The sequence below is a fragment of the Panthera uncia genome, chromosome D2 (genome assembly GCF_023721935.1).
Source record: "Panthera uncia isolate 11264 chromosome D2, Puncia_PCG_1.0, whole genome shotgun sequence".
NCBI classification, from domain to species: domain Eukaryota; kingdom Metazoa; phylum Chordata; class Mammalia; order Carnivora; family Felidae; genus Panthera; species Panthera uncia.
Window position 1 is genome coordinate 53,281,444 of NC_064818.1, and position 25,736 is coordinate 53,307,179.

Here is a 25,736-nt window from a genome sequence, read left to right on the forward strand (position 1 = left end):
TCCATTTCTTGGTTCTCTATTCTGTTCCATTGATGTATGTGTTTTTGTGCCAGTACCATCCTGTCTTGATGGTTACAGCTTTGTAATACAGCTTGAAGTCTAGAATTGTGATACCTCCAGCTTTGCTTTTCTTTTTCAACATTATTTTGGCTATTTGGAGTCTTTTCAGGTTCTGTACAAATTTCAGAATTGCTTTTTCTAGCTCTGTGAAGAATGCTGGTGTTGGGGCACCTGAGTGGCTCAGTCAGTTAAGTGTCCAACTTTGGCTCAAGTCATGATCTCATGGTTCATTATTTGAGCCCCATGTTGGGCTCTTAGTTGATAGCGCAGCACCTGCTTCAGATCTTCTCTCTCCCTCTCTTTGCCCCTCCCCTGCTTGCTCTCACTCTCTCTCTCTCAAAAATAAATAAATGTTAAAAAAAATGCTGATGTTATTTTGATAGGAATTGCATTGAACACGTAGATTGCTTTGGGTAGTATAGACATTTTAACAATATTTGTTTTTCCAATCCATGGAGTGATTCTCTATTACTTCTTCAGTTTCTTTCATAAGTTTGTATAGTTTTCGGCATACAGATCTTTTACCTCTTTGGCTAGGTTTATTCCTAGGTATCTTAGGATACCTTCTATCCCGACTTTCTTGAGGGCTTTTATCAAGAAAGGATGCTGTATTTTGTCAAATGCTCAAAACCCAAAGTCTTAAAGGACCTGACGCCATGTGGATCCATTCCCCTCCTCCAGAGTAGAGCTTCTTCACACGGTGTCTGACACCCTCTGTCCCTGAAAAACAGCCCCCCGCCTGCACAGTGCACAGAATCTATGGAGTAGCACTGCTAAAAGTAGTAGAGGTTATGTCCCCCTGGATGCACCTCAGTGCCCTGTTGATGAAAGGTCTTTGGCTGGCACCCTTAGGGTCTTTTGTCCTTGAGGAGGCAATAAACCCTCTTCCAAAAGTACTCCAGGAAAGGGAATGTTCTCTCACAATGCGCCCCAGAGATCTCTGTACCACACTATGCACTCAGGGGATAGCTCCCTCCTCCCCAGGAGCACGTGTCACAGCTCTGCTCCAGAGAAAGTTGCGCACTTCCAAAACCTCAGAGTTTGAGCTCCAATTGAAGTTTGTGGAAAAAAAAAAAAACCCTGTGGAAAACAAACAAACACACTGACAGACAAACAACCCTGTGGAACTGAGCACTTTTTGCTCCCCAGTCTGTGGTCCAGAGAGGTTTTCCTTTTGTGAGAAATTGATGCCACACTTTCTCAATCTCTCTCTCTTTCTCTCCCTTTGGTCTCTCCATGGAAAGGGTTCCCTCCCCTCCGTGGCGCCACTGTTTTTCTCTCCCCCAATTCACTTCCATGCACCTTGCACCTACCACGCTGTGTCCCTCCAACTGTGGAGATCCTTCTGCCAGTCGGCAGGTCGATTTCCTAGGTGTTCCAAGTGATCTGACCACAATACAGCTGTGTTTGAGGCACAAGGAAAGTCCAGGGTCCCCCATCTTAACCCCTTCCTCTTTACACTTTTTAAAACAGCTTTGTAGAGATAACTTTATGTTGCAAAAATTCACTCATTTTAAGTGTATGATTTAACGATTTTTAGTTAACTTACAGAATTATGCATTCAAAGGAGGAGAAATTGGCTTCTCAGACTCTCCATACCAACCACTAGATAGAAATACCTGCTCAGGAAGTTGAGTATTTTAGCAAGTGGTTTTGCAATGAGCAGAGATGAAGGGAAGTAAAGTGTATACTGACAATTTAGATATGCAGCATTGTTGCAGGGTGAATTTTTTATTTTTTATTTTAAAGTTTATTTATTTATTTTGATGGGGGAGAGAGAGATAGAGAGAATCCCAAGCAGGCTTTGTGCTGTCAGCACAGAACCTGAATGTGGGGCTCGGTCTCATGAACTGTGAGATCATGACCTGAGCTGAAATCAAGAGTCTGATGCTGAACTGACTGAGCCACCCAGGAGCCCCAGGGTGAATAACTTTTAAAGTTAATGTGACAGTTGCATTGTAGATACGAACAAGGTATAAAGTAAACTTTGTATTTTACATATTTTAAAATTATTTGGCTTCTAGTAACTATGAGTTTTACTTTTTTTTTTTTAATGTTTATTTAGTTTTGACAGAGAGAGAGAGAGAGAGAGAGAGATCGATCACGGGCACCAGCGGGGGAGGGGAAAAGAGAGAGGGACAGAGGATCTGTAGCAGACTCTGTGCTGACAGCAGGGAGCCCAATGCAGGGCTCCACCTCATGACTACTGTGAGATCATGACCTGAGCCGAAGTGAAGTCAGATCCTTTAACTGACTGAGCCACCCAGGCGCCCCTGAGTTTTATTTTTTATTATGGAATTAATTCCTCTCCCAAATCTCCCTACAAACAGTTCATTTTAATATGTGTGTGAGAAAGAAACGGTGATTTACATTTAAAAGATTCAGACTTGACAGTATTGAAAAATGAGAGCTTATTTATCAGCAAACTTATAACTAAGAATATACCCCTTTGAATACTTTGAACTACCTATAGCCGCAAAGACTGTAGATGCCCTGCGGTGGTTCTCGTGTGTTAGCACATCAGAGCACCCAAAAACTGGGAGAAAAAAGAGTTTGCCCTGTGCGTTCATTTTGGTCAAACTGTAAGGTAATCCTCTTAGTATTAGTACTATCTTAGTATTAGTACTTGTAGTACTCGTACTAGTACTCGTAGTACTAGTACTAGTAGTACTAGTACTCCTAGTACTCATAGTAGTATTCCTACTCTTAGTAGTGAAGAGATAGTTTGGGAAGCAGAAGAATTGGGCTCTACATCATTCCGTTTCTTATTGCAGTTACCAGAACCTTCAAAACAAAAACCAAAAAACATAATGAACCAAACAGACTCTTGGTGCTCCTTGCTCACGACTAAGATAATAATTAGTGTTTACCACATTACACAAAGGTTTTTCTTCCACTTGGAAGCAGAAAAAAGTATTTCCACCCTGAATACCGGTTTACCATTGTTTAATCCACAGACTGAAGTCTCATTTGATGAAGGCCTTTGGTTTTTCATGCCGTGTGGTGACAAAGGCTCCAATTCAGGCCGGTGTTCAGAGCAGGTTGGATTTGTTCCCCTTCCTCTTGTGCCTCAGGACAATGAACTCTTTATTAAAAGCATAGAATGAAAGACTTGGATGGGAGATGAAATTTTTATTACTGAGTCACCTTCTTCTCTTTTAATTAAGAATATGTTCCGGGGCGCCTGGGTGGCGCAGTCGGTTAAGCGTCCGACTTCAGCCAGGTCACGATCTCGCGGTCCGTGAGTTCGAGCCCCGCGTCAGGCTCTGGGCTGATGGCTCGGAGCCTGGAGCCTGTTTCCGATTCTGTGTCTCCCTCTCTCTCTGCCCCTACCCCGTTCATGCTCTGTCTCTCTCTGTCCCAAAAATAAATAAAAAACGTTGAAAAAAAATTAAAAAAAAAAAAAAAAAGAATATGTTCAAAATAATAATTCTAAACATTGATCGAGTGCTTACTGGATGCCCAATGCTATACTGAATTTTTAATATGGACCATATCATCCAATCCTCATCCTAATCGTGTGAGGCAGGTGTTACTATAATCTCTACTTTATAGGCAAGGAAGCTCAGGCACAGAGGGTTAAACATCAATAGAGCTGGAAGCACCGGCTTTCCCTCCAAAACCTGTGTTTTCTTTTTCTTTTGTTGTTCCTGTCCTTCTCTCCAAGTGTCCCACGCTGTTCTCCATGATCTCCATTACTCTCCGTGGATAACTGATTCTCCCTCCCTCCCCGTCTGATCCAGGACTCTTCTAATTTGTAGCAGTTCTTCCGCTTCTCTCCAAACTCCTCAGCCTCCTGTTACTCCCTAGTGGTCCTCTCCTCCGGTACCAGTTAGTCTCACGAGTCTTTCCCCGTCTCCTGAGTGTCCATCCCCCCACCGCTGTCCCTGCTTGCTTGTTCTACCCTTTCTCCAACTCCTCTCTGCCTTCAGTCTCTGCAGTTTCCTTGGTCCTCTCCCCCAGCACTACTGGACCTAGTGTCTCTTGGCACCCCTCAGCTGTTTCCTAATCCCTCAGGCTTCAGGAGTCCCTCTTGGACACCCATTTGCATTCTGATTTACTTCCCTTTCCCTTCCACCCCCGTTTCTCTGCATCCTGCCCCAGTCCTTTCGGTCCTTCTTTGTTATTGTTGTTTTTTCTATAATAAAAAGAGCTTTATCTTTTAAAAGTTTAAAGAAAGTATGTACATTATTTTTAAAAATTCAGAAAACATGTGGAAGAAACTGAAAATCACAGGAAATCCCACTGCTCTGAGATAAACCACTGTCATTTTCCACATCTTTCTCTATGCTTATGCCCATACTTGCACGGACACGGACTTTTATATGAATAGAATCATATTTGTAAATGACCATTCCATTTTCCAGTTGCTCAGCTGAACCTTGGTGTCATCCTTGGATCCTCTTTTATGGATACGGGTATTCTTTTGTTTTCCCAGAAAAATTCATTCTTTAACCCATACTATGAGACTCTGGGAGGTCAGATGACTTGGCGGAGCATGTACATGTTTGAAACCCATTTATTCAACATTCATTGGAACATTCATTGAGTGCCTAATGTGTTACAGGAAGAAGATAGATAAACAAATGACAATATACCTCACATCCAATTCATCACAAATCTCATTGGTTCTACCTTCAAAGTATCCTAGAATCTGACCCACTTTTCACCACCCCCACTGGTACAACCCTAGTCTAAGCCACCATAACCTCTCATCTGGATCATTATCAGTGTCACCCTCTGTTTTCACTATTACCTCAACAGGCTATTTTCTGTATCATACAGTGGTCAGAGTGATCCTGTTAAGATCTAAGACCATGCTTTCGCTTACACCTTCTAATGGTTTCCTGTGTCACTCAAAACAAAACCTCAAGTCCTCCAAGGCCTATGTGACCTGGCCCCCTTGGTACCTCTCTGACCTCATTGCTCACTACTTTGCCCTTCTCCCACCCAACTCCAGCCAGATTGGCCTCCTTCTTATTCCTCACAGCATGCTCCTGCCTCAAGGACTTCTACATTTTATTTGTGTAGGAAGATTTTCCCTTATCCTCATGCTCTCTCTCTCTCTCACTACCTTTGGGTCTCTGTTCAAGTGATACATAATCTAAGATACTGTGTCTGACAACTCTGTCTACAGTAGTAGCCCCACCCACCTGGCCTGGTATTCTCTAACCCCTTATCTTGCTTTTCTGTTTCTCAACATACTTGTCACCACCCAATATATATCCCTTATCTATTTGTTTATTTTCTTCCTGAAACGTATTAGGCGCTCAGTGAATGGTCCAACGGATGCTGAATAAGTTTCAAACATGTGCATGCTCTGCCAAGTCATTTGACGTCCTGGAGTCTCACAATATGGGTTAAAGAATGAGCTTTTCTGGGAAAACAAGAGAAAGGCCAGCCAGCAGAGTATACCAGGGTCAGGTGCTCTGGTTATGGCTGCTTTCCTTCTTGGAGGACAGGCAGGAGAGCAATTAGGTCAGTGAGGCAGACCAGCTACTTGGACTTCAGTGAGTCCGGGTTTAGGATTATTTAAATTTTTTTCAATGTTCATTTATTTATCTTTTTTTGAGAGTAAGAGGCAGAGCATGAGTGGGGGAGGGGCAGAGAGAGAGAGGGAGACACAGAATCCAAAGCAGGCTCCAGGCACTGAGATTTCAACACAGAGCCTGACCCGGCACTCAAACTCATGAACCGTGAGATCATGACCTGAGCCAAAGTCAGATGCTTAACCAGCTGAGCCACCCAGGTGCTCCTAGGTCTGGATTGTTGAGAGGAGCTGTCTGGAGAAGCCATTTCCCTGATGACTTCCTCATCACAGAGAGAAGAAAGCCACTGTTTTGTCGGGGGTTGAGTTTCTTCCTGCTGGGAGAAAGGGGAGTCCTGGTCCCAAATATATTGTCTAGACAGCCCAAAGTGAGGTCCAAGGTTATTTTCAGACAGTTCTGCCTATTACACCACAATCAGCAAGACATGTTCCTGTGACATGGGTGGGGGGGGGGGGAAGTCAGTGATATCTCTTTTCTACCACACCATACTCAAGTGTATCCATCTACACTTATGCATGGAAAGTTAGGTGGATGCTTCTGACCTCATACTCCCTGTCACATAACACCTAACAGCACAGACCCTGCTCTGCTGTGAGCTGCACAGTAAAGACCAGGAAGGTGATCTGGTCACCTTCCTGAATGGTGAAAAAAAAATGCAGTTTAAGACTGCATGGCCTGATGTCTCTGGACTTTGCCCTACAACTGAGTTCTCAGTGGTTGAAATATCATAATCCAGTATCTCAGGACATTCTCCATGAGAGAGGAAGGGCTTGAATTATAGTTCTATTCCAGTAATCTTTCATTGTGAACTGCAAAGAAGGGATAGGGAAAAATCATACTGCATATTGTTAAGCCTTAAATGAGTTCCTCTATGTTCAATGAAATTTTATTGTAACAGTTCAGCTCAAACTTGAACTAGGTGGCATGGATCAGAAAGACAATTCACAGCAAGGTCCCAATACATCTCATTTATCTATGTATTAATCTTGGGGACAACACATTTACTTATTTTTCTTCTTGGTGTTCAACAGAGATCAGTAAATGACAGCTATCCCAAACACTTTTCACTTGATGATAATTTACAAAATTTTGCTGAAGACCAAGGTGAAGATTTTATGCAGGAAGTCATTTTTCCAGATTTACTTGAAGTAAAAGCTGCTGAATATGAAGTTGATCAAGAACAAATCAGAAAACAACAGGCAAACATTTTTGTGCCAAGTAATTCTCCAGGTAAAATTCCTTACAATGAAATATTTAAGTCATGAATGAATCATATGGTAGAATAATAGCTTTTTGTATGCTGGATAGATACAAACTACCGAGCTAAAACTAGAGCAAGTTTTCTGTGTTTGTTCCTCATGTCTTCTCTGACTTTAAGGAAACTGGTTAAAAGAGCTCATTCATTGTATGTATACATTTAGACTTCCTGCTAGACTTTAGTGGTAGGGGATATGATAATTACCTTTTGCTTCTTGTTTAGTCAATACCAGTTTAGGATTTTGGACTTTAGAGTAATATCAAGGTTTTGTTATGAAGTGGCCAACGAGCATAAACTGCCAAAAGATATGATGCCACGCATTTTAGAAGATGAAGGATTCTATATTCAGAGAAAACCAGAAATCTATAAAAAGACCTGCAACAAAATGGAAAATCGCCTACTTACCGTAGAAGAGGCAAGTACACCAGCTACCAAGTTACATCACTCATTCAGAGTATGTGACGTTTTTAGCGAAATATCTTATTACTCTGTTTCTTGAATATTTTTGATAGGGGAAGAGTTGGTTTGAAGAAAGTGGAGAAATTATGTCATTACCTTCACCCATCAGACAATCGTGGAATTTCAGGCTAAACACAAGCAAGGGATCTTTAAATCCAGCACTAAAGACCATATACAGAAAGGTAACCGGCAAGTTTATTTGTAATGATGGTGAAAAGAATTCTTGTAATATCAATGGTAACTTATGTCTTTGTGGTGTTAATTCACCCCTTATTGATATTAGTAAATCTAGTAATAAATGGCAAAACTATGATGAAATGTAAAATAGTCATGAAAATTATGTTTTTGAGGAATATTCAGTGATGTGGGGGAAATGCTCAAAATAAAATGCCAAGTGAGAAAAAAGCAGAATGCGAAGTTATATGTGATCCTAATTTTATAAGAATAAAGAATAAATGAATCAATGAATGACTATTAAAAGTGGAAAAATATATCAAAGTTAATAATTAATTATCTCTTGTAGGGCATAGGATTATTTTTGCTTTATTTCTCTGTTCTAAATTTTAAAAATGAATATATATTACAGTCAAAGAAACAAATTTTATATGTATTCCAAGACAATGTGAAAATTAGCAGTCCATTAACCTAAGAGAAGAAATACTTAGAAATAGTTACATTTAAAAATTGGTTTGGGGCGCCTGGGTAGCTCAGTTGGTTAAGCTTCCAACTTCGGTTCAGGTCATGGTCTCACAGTTAGTGAGTTCAAGCCCCACATCAGGCTCTGTGCTGTCAGCGCAAAGCCTGCTTGGGATACTCTATCTCCCTCTCTCACTCATCCTTCCCCACAGGCATGCGCACACATTCTCTCTCTCAAAAATAAATAAACATAAAAAAATTGGCCCGAAAAATTTAAATCAGAACTGTTTACAAGACTCAGTTGCCCATTCACTTGCCTTAACTATTCCATATATAAGAGATTTGGCTATAAGTAGATACAAAGTAGAAATAATACTAAAAATACTTACAGGATGTTATTCTTTACTCCCTCTGTTGCTTTGCTCTTTTTTTTTTTAATGTTTATTTATTTATTTGAGGGGAGAGGGGCAGAGAGAGAGAGGGAGAGGGAGAATCCCATGCAGTATCTGTGCAGGGTTTGAACTCACAGATGGGGAGATCATGACGTGAGCTGAAGTTGGACCCCTAACTGACTGAGCCATCCAGGCGCCCCTAAATTATTTTTTATTTTTAATTCTTTCTGTCACTTTCCGTCTGTCACCTGATTTCTCTATTTTTCTAATTCTGATTTATGTTCTTTAATGTCATACAATTTTTCTCAATACTTTTCGTTCATTTGGAAGTACATTTCTATTTTTATCTGTTTCTGGATGTCTTTCTGTTGTACTTTGTCAGTGGGGATAGTATTTTACTGTTTATTCATTATTCTTATTTCTATAGATTTAATCTTGAGCCTTTTTTCTACTACTCATTTTATATTAAATTAGTTTTCCTGAACTTTTAGAGAAAAGGCTTGGCTTTCCTAGAAAGCTTTTTCTAATAATGTCACAGAACTCTATTGTTCTTGTGTAGGGTTAAAAAAATATAGTGGCTGGATTTCTGAAATTTATTGGCTGTGTTTCTCTTCCTAGATATTTTTCTGTACCTTCTCTTTCTGTAATCTCTGTGATCCCTGGCCTTTTCAATTTGTATTCGACTCCTAGCAGTTTCTCTTTAGTATGAAGACTTGTCCTAAAACTTTTTAGGAAGTAGGTGCCTCTAAGCCCCTGTAGTCCTTAGCAAAACCCCTTGCACTCACCCACAGTTGGAGTAGATAAAACCTCTTCCAATTTTACCTGCTGTTTCCGAGTTGGGATGCTGTACTTTCTGGTGAATATCTGTTGGCCCTTTGGGGTTCTCCTGCCGTCAGGGCCTTCAATGGCTTCATTGCGCCTCTCTTCCACACAATCACCAATACCATGCAGGTCTTTTTACTGTCAGTGGTTTGTCTCCATCCACTTATATTTTGGGTTTCACGGAGGATTCTTGAGATCTAGTTTTGTTATGGATCTTGTCCATGGATTTTGAGCTTTGCTATCTAGTTTCTCTGCCTGTTTTATTTATTTTTATTATTTTTAAAAATTTTTTTAATGTTTATTTAAACATTAAACATGAGAGAGAGAGAGAGAGACAGAGCACAAGCAGGGGAGGGGCAGAGAGAAAGGCAGACACAGAATCTGAAGCAGGCTCCAGGCTCTGAGCTGTCAGCACAGAACCTGATGCATGGCTTGAACCCACGAACTGTGAGATCATGACCTGGGCTGAAGTTAGATGCTTAACTGACTGAGCCACCCAGGCATCCGTCTCTGCCTGTTTTAAAGGTAGAGATTTGGGAATATGTAAAACTATATTGCCATGGTATTCCCAGAATTACCTGTCTAATGAATTCTTAATTTCAGATATTTTCAGTATAATTTTAGCTTTAAAATGTTCTTTTGACATTTGATTCTTATGTATATATTCCAGTTTTCTTCTAGAATACTCCCATTTTTTCATGTATTTTCCCTTTAACTCTTTTTTAAACTTTTACTCTATTTTTTTAAAAGGCTTTTTATTGTATCAAAACATGTATGAAAAGTTATAAAAGCTCTAGATGATATCTTTTTTTCAGAAAGGTTCTGTCCTTTCCTTTGTTACGCATATTGAGTGGGGATAATAAATCTTAACCCAGTTCGAGACTTTATTGATTTCAGACTGGGTTGCAGTTTTGTTAAGGTTCAATCTGTATTTGTATCCTCTGTTTACCTAATCTCTTTCCTGCTTGACTGAAGAGAGTGGTATTTTCTTTCCTTTTTTTTTTTTAAATCAATTGCTAACACATATCCAAATGCCTAGCATATAATAGACACTCAATGAATGCTTATATTATTTGTAATGCAACCTCAGTAGATGTCAACTTTTATAGTCCTAGTATACATCAGAAGAGAAAGACATCAGCTGACTGCCATAATCTTGGAAAATATTATTTTTTGCATGGTGCCTGTCACACCATGAGAGACTGGTAATGTCTCTGCCCTATCCTAATTTATAATATTACACATTTACTGACATTTTTTAAATGAGCTTTCCATCCCCAACACACATACACACCCAACATTGCAATCTCTTTCTGTTTTTTCCAGTTTGGTTACTATAAAAATCCATATCCATTAAAAATAAAAATGAAAGAGGGAAGAGGGAAAACCCCTAGATTTTATCTCATCTTGTTCTTTGCTCTTATGTGGCATAGCATTTACACCTTATAGCGACAATATGTTTTATCTAAATATTGCTGAGGATAAAGCACAGATATTTTGACATAATTATCTGAAATGATTCTTCTTAGGGAGAGAGATCCTTGAAACAACTCATAGTTTGCTGAATGAATGAACGAACAATTGTATGAAAACAAATAAATGCAAAATGTATAATTTTTGGAGAAGTATTAACCACCATCCAGATTAACCTTTGTAACCACCATAATCCCAAGTTGGAAACCACTGGGCTGAACAAGTACCTTTTTCCTCAAATGCCTGTGTTCTCGCTTTATCCAAGCACAATTTCAGTATCTCATGGACTCTTAGACTTGGAAGTAAATGGAAATGTCACTTCACCAAGCATCTAAACTGAGTCTTCAAATTCATTCTGTAGCATCCTTAACAGATAATGTTCTGGAATTTGTGTCAGCCAAATGCTTCTGCCTGCTTTCCCCTTTTATCTTCTCCACATTTGTTACTCAGCCCAGCTAGCCTTGGAGGCAAGACTCATTTGGGGTTTCTCACCAGAATAAAAGAAATATGAGGGCGACTGAAGCACAGGTAATAGCTGCCCAAATACCAAAGTCCTCTCTTTGTTCTTGCCTCTGCCAGATTCCTCTACCCCAGGCCTTATTTGCCTGTTTGCTGCGTAGTTTTGCCTGACCATCTGACTATGCCCTTTACTCCCTCTTCCAACATTCCTCTTATGCGTTTGCGTAGATTTTATACGTGTCGCCAGCTTGGATGTTTTTTTGCATTTATCCAGCCTTTGATTTATTGTTGCCTAGATCTTTGTGCTTTTGGTCTAACACACTTACCTACTTCTAGAAGTTCTCTTAATCCTCTGACTTAACTGACCAGTGATGAATCTGCTCAATAAAACAGGCATCTCTGGCTTAGGAACTCTAATTTTCAGAAGTTTATTTATAATTTGGTTGCTTAATACCAAAGCCGTTTATTTCATTGGTGTTTTTGCCTGGTAGATGACCATTTTACTACCAATTAACTAAATCTTATAAGTGGAATCAAGAACAGGTTTTCTTCTCTGAGTTGGTCCTTACATAGAACATAGAGACTTACAAGATAAGGGTAAAACAAAACAAAACAAACTTTATGGCTCTTCTCTTGCCTCCCCTCAGGCCAGTGAGGAAATAGGGGAATATTCCTGGCTCAGGAGAGAGTAGATAGGGAGAAATGTAGGCATCATACTGGTAACCTACAGTCCTTGAGAAGCACTGGGTCTGCCACGCCAAGTCAAAGGTACAACAGCAATTTTTCCGTGTAACAGCGATTGTAATAACAATGGCACAGACTGGGAAGCACATCCTATTACACCAGACTGATCCAGAAAGAGGGCTCGAGCTCTCCTTTTTAGGTGGATGCAGTCATGGATCTTATTGAGAGTGGCTAGGCATTCATGAACTAGGCTATCTATGCTGAGTAACCCCTTAACTCTCTCAAATTACATCACTAAAAACTAGTCACGTGCGTATTCAAACACATGTACTTAAATTCAGAATAGTGTACTAAAACATAATTGAATCATTTGATATATTGGTTAAGGTTTACAGACTTCAGCTAATTTAGGGGCAGTTTGGTATACACGTGGAGACAATCTCATGTATAACAAAAGATGGTCTTCTTGTTAGGTAGCATTTATTTTGAGGGTCCAGGCCCCTCCAGGGGATTTTCCAGGGCATTACCAATATATTCACATAAGAACAATGTTTTAATAAGGGTTTACCACTTAACTCTGGCCCATGGATGACTATTAGAGATCATCAGGTAGTCGAACTATTGACCCAACAGACCTAAACTATTAACCCAACAGACCTAAACAGACCATTTGTCATAGTGTTTCTATAGGAAATCATTGTGGGGCTTATAACTTGAAAGTCTAACTTCTACCAGCACACAACAATAAGGTATGTGACACTAATTTATAGAAAGATGATTAAAATGATGCAATATAAATATATTTTATGAAATCAAGGGCCATAATCAATTTCAAGGAAGAAAAAGCAAATTATTTATTGCTTTCCTGTATCCCTTCATTTTCTTACAGTTAATGTGTTACTTTTATAAGGAAAAATCACTTATAATTTCAAAAGACATATAAAGAATAAAGTTAACATTATAGGGGCGCCTGGGTGGCGCAGTCGGTTAAGCGTCCGACTTCAGCCAGGTCACGATCTCGCGGTCCGTGAGTTCGAGCCCCGCGTCAGGCTCTGGGCTGATGGCTCGGAGCCTGGAGCCTGTTTCCGATTCTGTGTCTCCCTCTCTCTCTCTGCCCCTCCCCCATTCATGCTCTGTCTCTCTCTCTGTCCCAAAAATAAATAAAAAAAAAAACGTTGAAAAAAAAAGTTAACATTATGTACATATTTTTCTTTAAAAGGCAGTGAAACCTGATCTGGAAAGTTCTATGAGGAACAAAATGGAAGGTCAAAGGGAAATGTATCAATTAGATCTTAACATTGTGGGTTTGCAATTCAGCCATCATCCTCTCTTCAATCAAGAACAAGTGTTATGTGCTAGGCTGCTTCAGCTTTATGAGTGTTTTCAGGACAGGCAGCAACAGAATTCACCTCAGCTGCTTTATGAGAAGGTGAGAATGGTTTTTATTCTATTTATAGAGTTGACCATTTAATATTGAAAGAGAAAACAAGTCATGCAGAGCAAGCTATCACAGACCCGAAGTCAAGAGTCAGATGCTCAACAAACTGAGCCACCCAGGTGCCCCTAGTCCTTCCCTGTCTTAATTACTATATTTAATTGTTAAATTATAATGCAGTAGGACAAGTGACTCCTCATTTTTTCTAGGATGTTTTTGTATGCTCTTAAAGATTTGATCTTCCATGTGTTAGAATTAGCCTGTCAACTTCTATTTTTAAAATTCTGGGGCGCCTGGGTGGCGCAGTCGGTTAAGCGTCCGACTTCAGCCAGGTCACGATCTCGCGGTCCGTGAGTTCGAGCCCCGCGTCAGGCTCTGGACTGATGGCTCGGAGCCTGGAGCCTGTTTCCGATTCTGTGTCTCCCTCTCTCTCTGCCCCTCCCCCGTTCATGCTCTGTCTCTCTCTGTCCCAAAAATAAATAAAAAACGTTGAAAAAAAAATTTAAAAAAAAATAAAATAAAATAAAATAAAATTCTATTACCGTATTTACTGTGATTGCATTATATTATATTAGTTTCAAAAGAAATTTTATCTTTATAAAAATTGTATTTCCTTATCCAAGACTATCATATGTCTTCCTATTTGTTGAGATATTCTCTGATTTCTTCCAGTAAACGTTTATATTAATTGATTCTAGTCTTAGAGTTCCTACAAACTGTCCCTGTGACAGATTTCTCCTATGCATGTTTAAGGGTACAGTTTCCTCCAGTTTTATTTCTCTAAAGATATTCTCTATGGATATTTCTGCTTTATACTTTCCTCAGTATATCTTTTTCTTTTCATTTTATTTTTTCTTGTTTTCCTGTGTTATACATTTATTTTTTATAGAGAGTATAGATATAAATGCAGTCATAAATATACATATATAGATATGGATGTGATGTTGGCAGTAGATGTGGACAAAGACAGATAAACATATCTTTTCTGTAACCATGGAAGAACCCCAATGTAACTGTGGAAGATAAGGTAGATTCCTGTGCTCAATATGCCATCTTAATTGGTTGGCATTTTTTTTACATTAATTAACGAACTGATTAGAAGGTTCTAGGTATAATGTTTCTTTCTTTTTTAAATTCATTTTGAGAGAGAGAGAGAGAGGGAGGGAGGAAAACGGAGAGAGGGAGGGAGAGAATCCCAAGCAGACTGTGTGCTGTCAGCACAGAGCCTGATACAGGGCTCAGTCCCATGAACTGTGAGATCATGACCTGAGCTGAAATCGAGTCAGATGCTCAACCTACTGAGCCACTCAGGTGACCATAGGTATAATGTATTAAGGTTATTTTCAGTTCTGCCCCAAGGTACTTATATGAAATATATTTTGGAAGATAAGACAGTAATACACAAAAGGTTATACAGTTGTGCTTCTGCCGCACACGCCTAGACCTTCAGAGAAATTGGAGCATTGGTGACAATAGATGAAATGTACTAAAAAGCTCTTTTCTTTGTTGTAGCTGATAGCACTGAGAGATGCTACCAAATTAGCAAGTGAAAATTTGGAAATAAGTCAGCTAACCAAAAAATCTTTACAAGATTATTATTGGCAGATAAGGTAGGTTTTTGACTATTCGTGTATTTCTCAAGCATTTATTAAGAAACTCCTTAGATTATTGCACTTGCTATGGAAGATATAAAATAAGAAAAATACAAGGTCCCCACTCTTTAGACAACTACAGAAATGGTTCCAACACTTCCTTAAGACCCAGTTTTGAAAAAAAAAAATTGTGTAAAAATATTTCATAGAAGTGTCACATGAAAGTAGTTGTAATTTTAATATCCATTGATTTAAAAAAACACATGCTAATTAAAAACCACCATGAGTTCACTAATATTTTTTGGAACATATTAGTCTCAAGTGTTTGTATATATTTGAGAATTAATCCATGTATACGTATGTACAAGATATATCAATTAATTCAGGTAAAGACATTACTCAAAGAGCATATAGATTTAAGGATCCCTGTAAAAAAAAAAAAAACATGGTGTACAAGTTGGGAGCCATCAGCTTATAGAGTAGTTGGGAAGATAAGTTAGGAAAGTATGAAATAACTAAATAAAGTACGTCTCAAGGACACTCCAAAAGCAAGAAATCTCACTGGGAGGTACTTATTGTATAGAAAGTTCACTTATGCACAAAGATAAAATAAATGTCTATATAAGAGAGTGACTTGATAGTTAAAGAATTTCCCTCACTCCCTGCCCATTGACCTGACATGGTTCTACAAACTCTAGAAGCAACAGTCAATTTAAATAATTGGTTTCCTAGAATAATCTAAACACAAACAATGTTACCTGAGAAAGTTGATATATACCTTACACAAGTCCTGGCACAATAATGAGTTCTTGATAAACATTACTTGAATGAATGAATGAATGAATGAATGAATGAATAGAAGCCACCAGTATTTACAAAACCATAAACTGGTGTTATTTATAAGATTAACTAAAATTAAAGGCAAAGAAGAGACATTGGCACAGAGCAAGTAAGCTTTAATGAAGAAAAGAGAAAAGTAGGCTTTAGATGGGATCTGATGATGGTAGATAAGGGCCTACCACTATGCACGTGTGCATTTGCGTGTGTGTGTGTGTGTGTGTGTGTGTGTGTGTGTGTGTGTGTGTCGGAGGGTCATTGAAGATATCATTGCTTTATCAAAGCAGAAAAAAAGCAATGTAATAGATTTACATTCAGGAAAATTCTTAGAGTGGTGTTGAAATGCTGCAAAGAGTAGTTTGTGGACATTTGAAAAACAGTGTTTCCATTAGAAAAGATATGTTTAACCTTTTATGACTATCTAACCTTTTATGTGCCTGATACCCACAATGAGCTGGTACCCAGGATAGAAAGCTGTAAGTCATTCATGAACCCCCTTCTTGCCTCTCCTCTCATCCCTCACCTCCAAACAGTAAACATTCCCACTGATTCTGCCTTATTTCAGGTGCTTATCTCATAGCCTGACTACTCAGTCTCCTAGAATACCTCTCTTTAAGCCATGCTCCGTAGTGAAACCAAAGTGATTTTTCTAAATAAATAAGCCACATTAGTGGTTTCCTATTACCTTCACAATAAAATTCAATAGCTTTAGCATGATCTGTAAGGCCCTATGTAACCGGACTCCTGCTTCCCTCTCAAGCTTCATATTAGGGGCTTTCTGCTTTGGAATTTCATAGTTGAGTGCCCTAAATGGACTATGTTGTCTAATATCTAAGTATCCTTGTTTTAATGCCTCTTGCTTCTAGAAGGTTCTTTCATTGTTTTCTACCTGACACTTAGGCAACATATGCATTTTATTCAATTTCAAGTTTCTCAGGGAGGCTCTTACTTGCCCATTAGATTAGATTAAATTCTTTCTCTCTCTCTCTTTATTTTGTATATTCACATGGTATTTACATATTCCCCCTTTCATAATATTCATTATATTTGTAATTACTTGTTCTGCATTTTTCCCTGTTGGGATATTAGTTATCAGCACCCAAAATATTCCCTACCACATAATAGATATTTATTATGTGTTTGTTGATTTGAATTGAGTGTCACATACTCTTAAGTTTTCCCCTGCTGTTGCCTTTTAGCTCTTATTTATGCCCACACTCTAGCTGTGTGGACTTCTGTTATAACACCTATAACATTTTATTGCATTGGTTAGTTTACATGTCTGTAAGCTTCTTGAACCCAGAGAGTATATCTGTTTATCTTTGTATCCCTCTTAAACTAGCACAGTGCCTGGCATGTAGTAAGCATTCAGTGAAATTTGCTGAATGAATAAATGGCAATGGGCTTCTATTTCTGGTAGACTAGATTTCATGAATGGCCCTTTTAATGAAAACAACTAAAAATGTCTGATAAAATATGAATGTTATCTTTATAAACATATTCCCAAAATGGCAAAAAGTAAGGAATCTGCAAAAGCCAAAAACAAACTGAAAGGAAAACTCATAAAAATTAGAGAGGGGTAAAGCCAGCTTTTATGCTGAGGATATTTGTTAAATATTAGTAACCTTGAGCTATCATTCAGATGGCTTCAGGGAGTACCAAAAGTAGAAGATAAAGAAAGCGAAGGTCAACTTAATTGGAAAGTCTAGTAAGAGATCATTCTATAATGGGTGTTAAACCTCATGAAGGGGGAATATAAAGAGGATGACAAAAAAATTTGTCTTGGACTTTGTCACTAGGCAGAAGGGGGAAAATGCTCCTTTGAAAATTCGTAACCACAATCCAGCATTCATACAGATTTATAATCTGACTTCATAGTACTTATGTGATCTAAAATATCAGATTTAGAACTGAATTTAAAATAGTCCCAGATTAGTAGTGACAGCAGACAATTGGCAAAGCCAATAAATATTCTTTCTGGAAGAGCACAAATTTAACCTTAGCTCAGAGATTTTCACAGATTTGGAATTCTAAGGAACATGAGCTTACAGTAAAAAATGAATCAGGAAGTATTGAGGAGCAATAAAGGTGGTAAATATTCAGGCAACTCTCAGTGAACAAGTGATGTAATGGTGTCTCATGGGTATAAAAATATAGAGAGAGTTCAAATGTATCACTTGTAGAATGGAGTAAAGAATGGAGGAGGATAAGAGTAATTAAAGATATTTGCATTGTTCAGAAGGAGAGTAAGAGTAAAGCTTAATATTAGACTTTGATAAATCAAGGGCTCAGATTTTAACTTACAACATCTAAAAGAAAATACAGCTTTCAAGTCAATAGGAGAGGAAAATGAGACAATTAAGAAATATTCAAACAATCCAAAAGAAGACAAGAAAAGAGAGAAAAAGGAACATAGAAACATATGAGACAAATAGAAAACATAAAAGAAAATGGAGTTAAACCTAAATATATCTAAATGAGATAAGTGCTCCATTTTTGTCTAGGTTGGTAGACTGGATTAGAATTTAGAAAACAAAATCCATATGGAACAACCTAAGTGTCCATCAATAGTTGAACAAAGATATGGTGCGCACACACACACACACACACACACGCATAGACACATACACACATATATCACAGAATATTACTGAGCCATAAAAAAGAATGAGATCTTACCATTTGTGACAACATGGACCTAAAGGGTATTATGCTAAGTGAAGTAAGTAAGACAGAGAAAGACAAATACCATGATTTCATTTATATGTGGAATCTGAAAACAAAACAAATAAATGAACAAAAAGCAGAAACAGACCCATAAGTACAGACAACAAACTGGTGGTTGCCAGAGAGGAAGGAGGTAGGGGATGGACAAGACGGGTGAAGGGGAGTGGGAGGTACAAGCTTCCAGTTATGGAATGAATAAATCACAGGGATGAAAGGTACAGCATGGAAAATACAGTACATAGTATTGTACTAGTGTTGTAAGGTGACATATGTTAGACAAATTTGTGGTGAGTATAGTATAACTTGTAGAATTGTTGAATCATTATGTTGTACACTTGAAACTAATGTAACATTGCATGTCAACTAAATTTCAATAAATTTTTTTAAAAGGAAAAATACCAAAACTAAAATCTAATTGTATGTTATTTATAAGTGACTTATCTAGATCATAAAGATATAAAAAGTTAGGGAATAGAAATAATGGGAAAAAATACCATACAAACACTAACAAAATAAAGCCAGCATAGCTATATTAATATAAGGTAAAATAGATCTTTAAGGCAAAAAGTTTTACTAGGTATAAAGAAGGGTACATCAAAATAATGCAGTTTAATTAAGATGTATTTATATATATGCATACACACATATACACATATATGCGTATAATAATATGGCTTCAAAATATATAAAGCAAAATTGATTAGAGGAGCACCTGGGTGACTCAGTTGGTTAAACATCCAACTTCACCTCAAGTCATGATCTCGCGGTTTGTGAGTTTGAGCCCTGCGTTTGGCTCTGTGCTAACAGCTCATAGCCTACAGCCTGCTTTGGATTCTGTGTCTCCTCCTCTCTCTGCCCCTCCCATGTTCATGCTCTGTCTCTCTCTGTCTCTCAATAATAAACGTTAAAAAAAATTAAAAAAAAAAACAAAACTTAATACAAAAACTCTTGCAACCCAATTTAACGCATGAACATAGTTACAAACATGCTAAACAGAATTCTGTCAATTAATACAGTGAAGTTGTTGGGACCATTCCAGGAATGCAAGGGCGGGTGACTTAACATTAGAAAGTCAGTGTAATTTGTCATACTAATAGTGTGTTTGCAAAGTCATAAAACAGAAGAGGCATCTTTAAAAACTGTAGATTACCAATATCCAGATCATATGATCACTACCCCATCCAGCAAAGTACCTCTAAATTTGAAGCAATAGTTTCAATTGTTGATCTGGAAAAAAAGTATAATAAATACACTGTAGAATGACCAGAACATCTGGAAAAGTCTGGATTTTAGCAGGGCACTTTTGAATAGTGAAAAATCTTCCAGTGGTAAAGGAATTAATCTCTAAGTGGAATTTCTATAGCTATATCAAGACGTGGGTAAAATGCAAAAAAAATCATAAGGTGGGGGTATCCAGAACAATTCGTCAGTACATTCTTCCAGGCCATTTTTAATGATTTCTATTAATGACCAACATATTTTTGATCTACCATTATTGTTGTAGTAATACAAAACAGCTTTATGATTTAGAAAGAGGAAAAGACTTCTCCCTATTACACAGTATATCACGGACTTGGAAACAAATAAAATCCCTCCGACAACAGCAAGGGTTTACAAGCACCCCAGTAAAGTTACAGTTTCAAAGGTGAGTGGCTACTCTGTTTGTTCTTATAAGTCTCCTGAGAAACCGCCCATGAATAACTGGACATTTACAGTAACTGGGAGAAAATCCAGAAGCTAGACATCTACTTGATGTCGTCAACAAAGGACTTGTATTTTGAATACTTGAACAATCCTTAAAACTTAATGAGACAACTTGATTTCTTAAATGGGCAAAAGATTGGGGTGCCTGGGTGGCTCAGTTGATTAAGTCAGACTTCGGCTCAGGTCATGATCTCACGGTTTGTGGGTTCGAGCCCCGCGTCGGGCTCTGTGCTGACAGCTCAGAGCCTGGAGCCTGCTTCAGATTCTGTGTCTCCCTCTCTCTCTGCCCCTCCCCTGCTCATGCTCTGTTTCTCTCTGTCTCAAAAATAAATAAACATTATTAAAAAAATTAAAATGGGTGAAAGATTTGAACAGACACTTCACTAAAGAAGGCACATGGATGGTAAATGGACACATGAAAAGATGCTCAGCGTGGCATGGCATGTCAGTAAAGAAATGTAAATTAAAACCACAGCGGGATAACTGTACACCATTTAGAATGGCTAAAATCCAAAACAAGACAAAATTAAAAAGGCAGTAACAAATATTGATGAAGATATTGAGGGGCGCCTGGGTGGCTCAGTCGGTTAAGCGGCCGACTTCGGCTCAGGTCATGATCTCGCGGTCCGTGAGTTCGGGCCCCGTGTCCGGCTCTGTGCTGACAGCTCAGAGCCTGGAGCCTGTTTCAGATTCTGTGTCTCCCTCTCTCTGACCCTCCCCCGTTCATGCTCTGTCTCTCTCTGTCTCAAAAATAAATAAATGTTAAAAAAAAAAATTAAAAAAAAAAAGATATTGAGCAGCAGGAAGTCTCATTCATTAATTGTTGATGAGAATGTAATTAGTGCAGCCATTTGAAAACAGTTTGGCAAAAAAAAAAAAAAAAGAAAGAAAACAGTTCGGCACTTTTCTTACAAAGCCTCACATAGACCCAGCAATCATACTCCTAGGTGAAATGTATAAGTCATAAAAACATGGTTAGTGGAGGAGATGGTTACAGTTCAAATCTGTATTTGCTAATCACTTAAGCTGTGTGTGAATACATTGAAATAACTAGTTCCCTCTGCACAACCCATGTCTTTTTCAAAACTAAGAAATTAGTGTAACTTCAGCCTATTAAGAAAGACATTTACTTTGTTGATTTTTTTTTTCCTGCTACAGTGGTTTTTAACGAAAGTGCTTCTTGTGGTTTTTCTTTTTTTTTTAATTTTTTTATAATGTTTGTTTATTTTTAAGAGAGAGAGAGACAGAGTGTGACAGGGGGAGGGGCAGAGAGGGAGACACAGAATCTGAAGCAGGCTCGAAGCTGTCAGCATAGAGCCCGACTCAGAGCTCAAACTCACGAACCATGAGCCACGAGATCATGACCTAAACCATGAGATCATGACCTGACCTGAGCCTAAGTCAGAAGCTTAACCGACTGAGCCACCCAGGCACCCCAGCTTCTGACAGTTTCTGAACCTAACCCAGCATGAAACTTTTTCATAGAGTTCTGAATTCACGTAAACTTGCTGACTTGCCTCCATTCCTTTAAACCAGTCTGATATGCCCATGCATTATGAGCCCCTGGGCGGAAAAGGAGAGACAGAGGTGCCATAAGTTTGTTCAGAACAGCAGTTCTAGACCAATACCGCCTGCTCACCACTCACTTTTACTCTCACTACTAATGTTCTTGGGGTGTACAATTATTTGTTGTAAGAGATTGGTCGTGTGTGTGTATATGTGTTAAGAACACCTCTAACAGATCTCACGTAGTCCCATTATTTCTGCTTCAAATAATTATGTTTATTATCAATTAGGGTAAAAATGAATAAATGTGATGAACAAAACCAAGAAGAACTGTTAGAAATGTCTGAGACTCAGAAGAGAACTGAAGGAAAAGCATTTAAGAATGGGGATAAATGGGAGGTATTTATATTTCAAAATAACATTCAACTCCTCTTTGCTGGTTATAAAATTTAATTGTTTGGTAGAATAGGAAATCTTGGTATTTGTAACAGTTACCCAACAAAATGACAAACCTAAGAAATAAAAGTGTAATTTCAAGAATTCTTGTCTTAAGCAGTGAACTTACATTGTAAATTATATATTTATGTTTTGGTTTCTAGAGCCTCTCATACTTAGCTTCAGAACTTGAAGAAACAGATATTGAAAGAATAAGACCAATTACCTTGATGCCACAACTTTCTTTCACTACAGAATTAACAAACTTATCCAAGTGTTCACTGTAAGCATTTTAAAGGATTATTTCTTCATTATATATTGTCTGTTGTATTGTTTTAATACAATAGTCTAATTAGTATTAGACTAATAGTATTAGAGTGAATACCAGATGCCAGGCACTTTACTAAGGTTTTAAATACATTTGCACATTTAACTGCAACCATATCTCTGTGGTATTGTCCCCATCGTAGATTTGGGGGAATTTATGCTTATGAAGGGTAAGTTGCCCAGGGTCACCTAATTCATGACTCAGGTAGGACATAAACCAGTTTGGTTTGGTGATTGTTTTTTGTTTTGCTATGGTACTAATTTTTGTTCAGGTATAGATAGCCACTGTAGAAAATAAGAGTATGTGGTTGCCCACCTCTTGCTTCCATAAGTATTCTGTATCTGGAGGAAAATTTTCTGCTTTATACAAACTTCTTTCCTTTCCATTTGTGGTTTTTTTCCTTGAGCTGTGTTTTCTCCCTATTCCTAGGACATTCATGCAAAAACAGATCTCATACAGATTCCCTTTTCTCCCATCTCTGAGCCCATGGACCTCATCTCCTTTAAAGGAGATGGATATGGCATCTTGGGACATTGAACTAGGTCCAACTTTTCAACATCTCTGCCCCATGGGACACTTTGTACCAATTCATCTTTGAGTATTGTGTGAATGTGCATCATTTAATACAGCATTGGAGGGTAGCAAATGCCCGATAAATATTTATACTTATGAAATGAATGGATGGATGATTACATTTGAAATGAACATAAAGAGTAGCAGACACAAAAACACAATTACCACTACCCTCTTTCTGACTAGCAAAGTGCAGCAGTGAAGCAATGCTTTATTTGTTCTGTACCTACTTCCAAAGAGGGCCTGAGATAATTATTATGTAAGACAGGCATACAAAAGGACCATCTAAATGAGGACGAGAGAACAAGAGCCACAAAATGGACATTAGAAGTAAAGAGTGGGAAGAGAAGGAAGAAGATATATGTGCTGGAAAACCTAGGCTAAAACTTAGTGGAAATCAAGGCAAAAGGAAATGGGACATGTTCTGTCTTTTTAAAGCCAATGCTATTATGGGGCACTGCTGTCATTATTCCCTTAAAATGTCCAGTTGAATAAGGATTGATTCTCTAGAAAAGAAGAATATACCAGTGTCAAGGATAGAGATGAAAGGAATACAAGGATTAAAGAAGAATTATAAAGAGTTTATAGGTGACAAAAAAGGCAAGATTTCCCAAAGATAAATATAATCCTGAATTAATGGATTTTCATAATCAGTTCATGAGCTCATTGTTAAAACTACTTTCAGAGGGCAACATTAAAAAGTAATTTGTAAAAAGTAATTGGTAAGATGCTTAGAAGAGGCCAACAGGGAGATAAGAAAAGTAAGTAATCTTTTGTCTCCTGAACCTCTGAAAAGGTTACAGAGAACATGGGCAGATATGGAGGCCGGGAGATGCTGGGCCCCTAGGACAATTACGGTGGAGAACAGAAGGGCATGTTATGTTTCATCCCAGAGCTATGTTCCAACCAGTCTTCTCCCTTCTGAAAAAGAGAAGCCCTAAACATCATTAGGTCAGTTGCCTTGCAGCTGAGAAGATAATTCAATAAATGTTGGTTGAATGAACAAATGAATGAGTGGCTGGAAGACTCTCTTTAGGAGTTTCATATCACTTAAGGGATCAGTTTGATTTCCCAGCAAGTGTTTCATAGAAGCCCCAGGGAATCTGGCTTGCCTCTCTGGTCTTTGGGGTTAGAGAAAAAACGTCCTAGAGAAAAAAGTGTGCAGCCTAAAGCCTAAAGGGGTTTATAAAGACCTTTAAGAGGACACAGCAACTGTGTTGACTTAGAGCCACCTCACTGAGGTTATTGAAAACATGGTGTATTTCTTTTAAAAGTGTGTCTTCTAGAAGTTAGAAAATATTTTTGAGTTTTTAATTCAAGCTCCTCCCCCTATTCCTAAGTCCCTCGGTTTTCTCCTCTTAGAAGACATCTTACATAGGGTAAGTGCCATGATCTCTTTAAGTTACAATTTAGTAAAATAAATAGCAGAGTGATATATAGTACCTTGACTTTACTTCTTTCTCTATTTTTAAGTAAATATCTTTAAAAAAATATTTGAGTAGGAGAGGCTATTATCCACACATAGGCAAGCATTATTTGGCTCAAAGATAACATTAAATGGTTTCCAAAAAGGTCATACTTTAACATGCTTAGGTACATTTTGAAAAGAACAATATTTTGTACCTGTCTTGCTTTTCAAGGATCCTTTAAATATTTATTTAATTTTTAGGCATGAACAAAAGAGGAGAGCCAAAATTCAGAAGCTTAAATATTTTATTAAAATATTATCCAATGATAAACAGGTTTCTTGCACTTCCGTATCTCCCCTACAGTTTGATTTTAAAGTCATGTTTCAGCAAATTTTCAATATTCAGATAATATGTTGGCCAGAAACAATTTGCTTGGAGGTATGCCATTGTCATTTACTTCTGTATCTTATTTTATGTCATACATACTTTTATATTTCTTGGTAGCTACTGTTATATGTGACAAGTAATTTCTGTTTAGAGATGATCGATCTGTATGGGTAGGCAAGTCATTTATAAATAATGTATTTGTAATTCAGCAATAGTCTTTTATACTACAAGTATAAATTATTTGATTTGTGGTTGTTCTTTTTTTATTAATAGTTTTTTTTTTTAATATTTTTCAACGTTTTTTATTTATTTTTGGGACAGAGAGAGACAGAGCATGAACGGGGGAGGGGCAGAGAGAGAGGGAGACACAGAATCGGAAACAGGCTCCAGGCTCCGAGCCATCAGCCCAGAGCCTGACGCGGGGCTCGAACTCACGGACCGCGAGATCGTGACCTGGCTGAAGTCGGACGCTTAACCGACTGCGCCACCCAGGCGCCCCGATTTGTGGTCGTTCTAAATACTTCCATTCTCTCCTGCTGAAATTCCTACCAACCCTGGATGTGCAACATTACTATTCACTTGCTAGCAAGGTGTAAGGCAATTATTTAAACTAAAATGAGTAACATAGCTTTTGTAAGTGCTATTTGATTTCTCCAAATAGTCCCAACCCTGACTTGGTGATTTCAGTCTCTTGCTGAATTTGTAAGTATGTATGTATGTATGTATGTATGTATGTTATTTATTTGTCTGTTTGTTTATGTTTTGGATCCCTTTAAGAAGCTGATGAAAGAACATACATATAACAGACTCCTAATTGCTGTCCATAGGCCCCATCATCAGAACCCCTGCACTAAAGGAAGAAGAAAATAGGACAATGGAGAAAAATTAAAGACAGTAAAGGAGTCTAGATAGGAAGTCTTGGCTATTATGGGGGTTAAACTTGCAACTGGACTTGAAAGGAAAGTTAGGAGGGAATAAAGATTTGTGTATATGAGCATGGGCTGAGGTTTG

The 25,736-nt window shown here is 38.0% G+C and overlaps 1 protein-coding gene across 12 annotated transcripts in view; it reads left to right on the forward strand.

The window, feature by feature from the left end:
* The window catches only part of CC2D2B (coiled-coil and C2 domain containing 2B), a 94,956-nt gene that overhangs the window by 11,240 nt on the left and 57,980 nt on the right, over nucleotides 1-25,736 (forward strand). For 9 of the 12 annotated variants that reach the window (XM_049645423.1, XM_049645421.1, XM_049645429.1 and 6 more), the window contains 10 exons: nucleotides 3,018-3,101; nucleotides 6,641-6,839; nucleotides 7,146-7,282; nucleotides 7,380-7,508; nucleotides 13,012-13,221; nucleotides 14,740-14,837; nucleotides 19,888-20,028; nucleotides 21,884-21,992; nucleotides 22,193-22,311; nucleotides 24,599-24,776. In XM_049645423.1, coding sequence (XP_049501380.1) covers nucleotides 3,018-3,101; nucleotides 6,641-6,839; nucleotides 7,146-7,282; nucleotides 7,380-7,508; nucleotides 13,012-13,221; nucleotides 14,740-14,837; nucleotides 19,888-20,028; nucleotides 21,884-21,992; nucleotides 22,193-22,311; nucleotides 24,599-24,776 — 1,404 coding nt within the window. Of the gene's footprint in view, nucleotides 1-3,017; nucleotides 3,102-6,640; nucleotides 6,840-7,145; nucleotides 7,283-7,379; nucleotides 7,509-13,011; nucleotides 13,222-14,739; nucleotides 14,838-19,887; nucleotides 20,029-21,883; nucleotides 21,993-22,192; nucleotides 22,312-24,598; nucleotides 24,777-25,736 lie in introns of those variants that run through there. The other 3 variants (XM_049645422.1, XM_049645431.1, XM_049645433.1) reach the window with 2 other exon arrangements.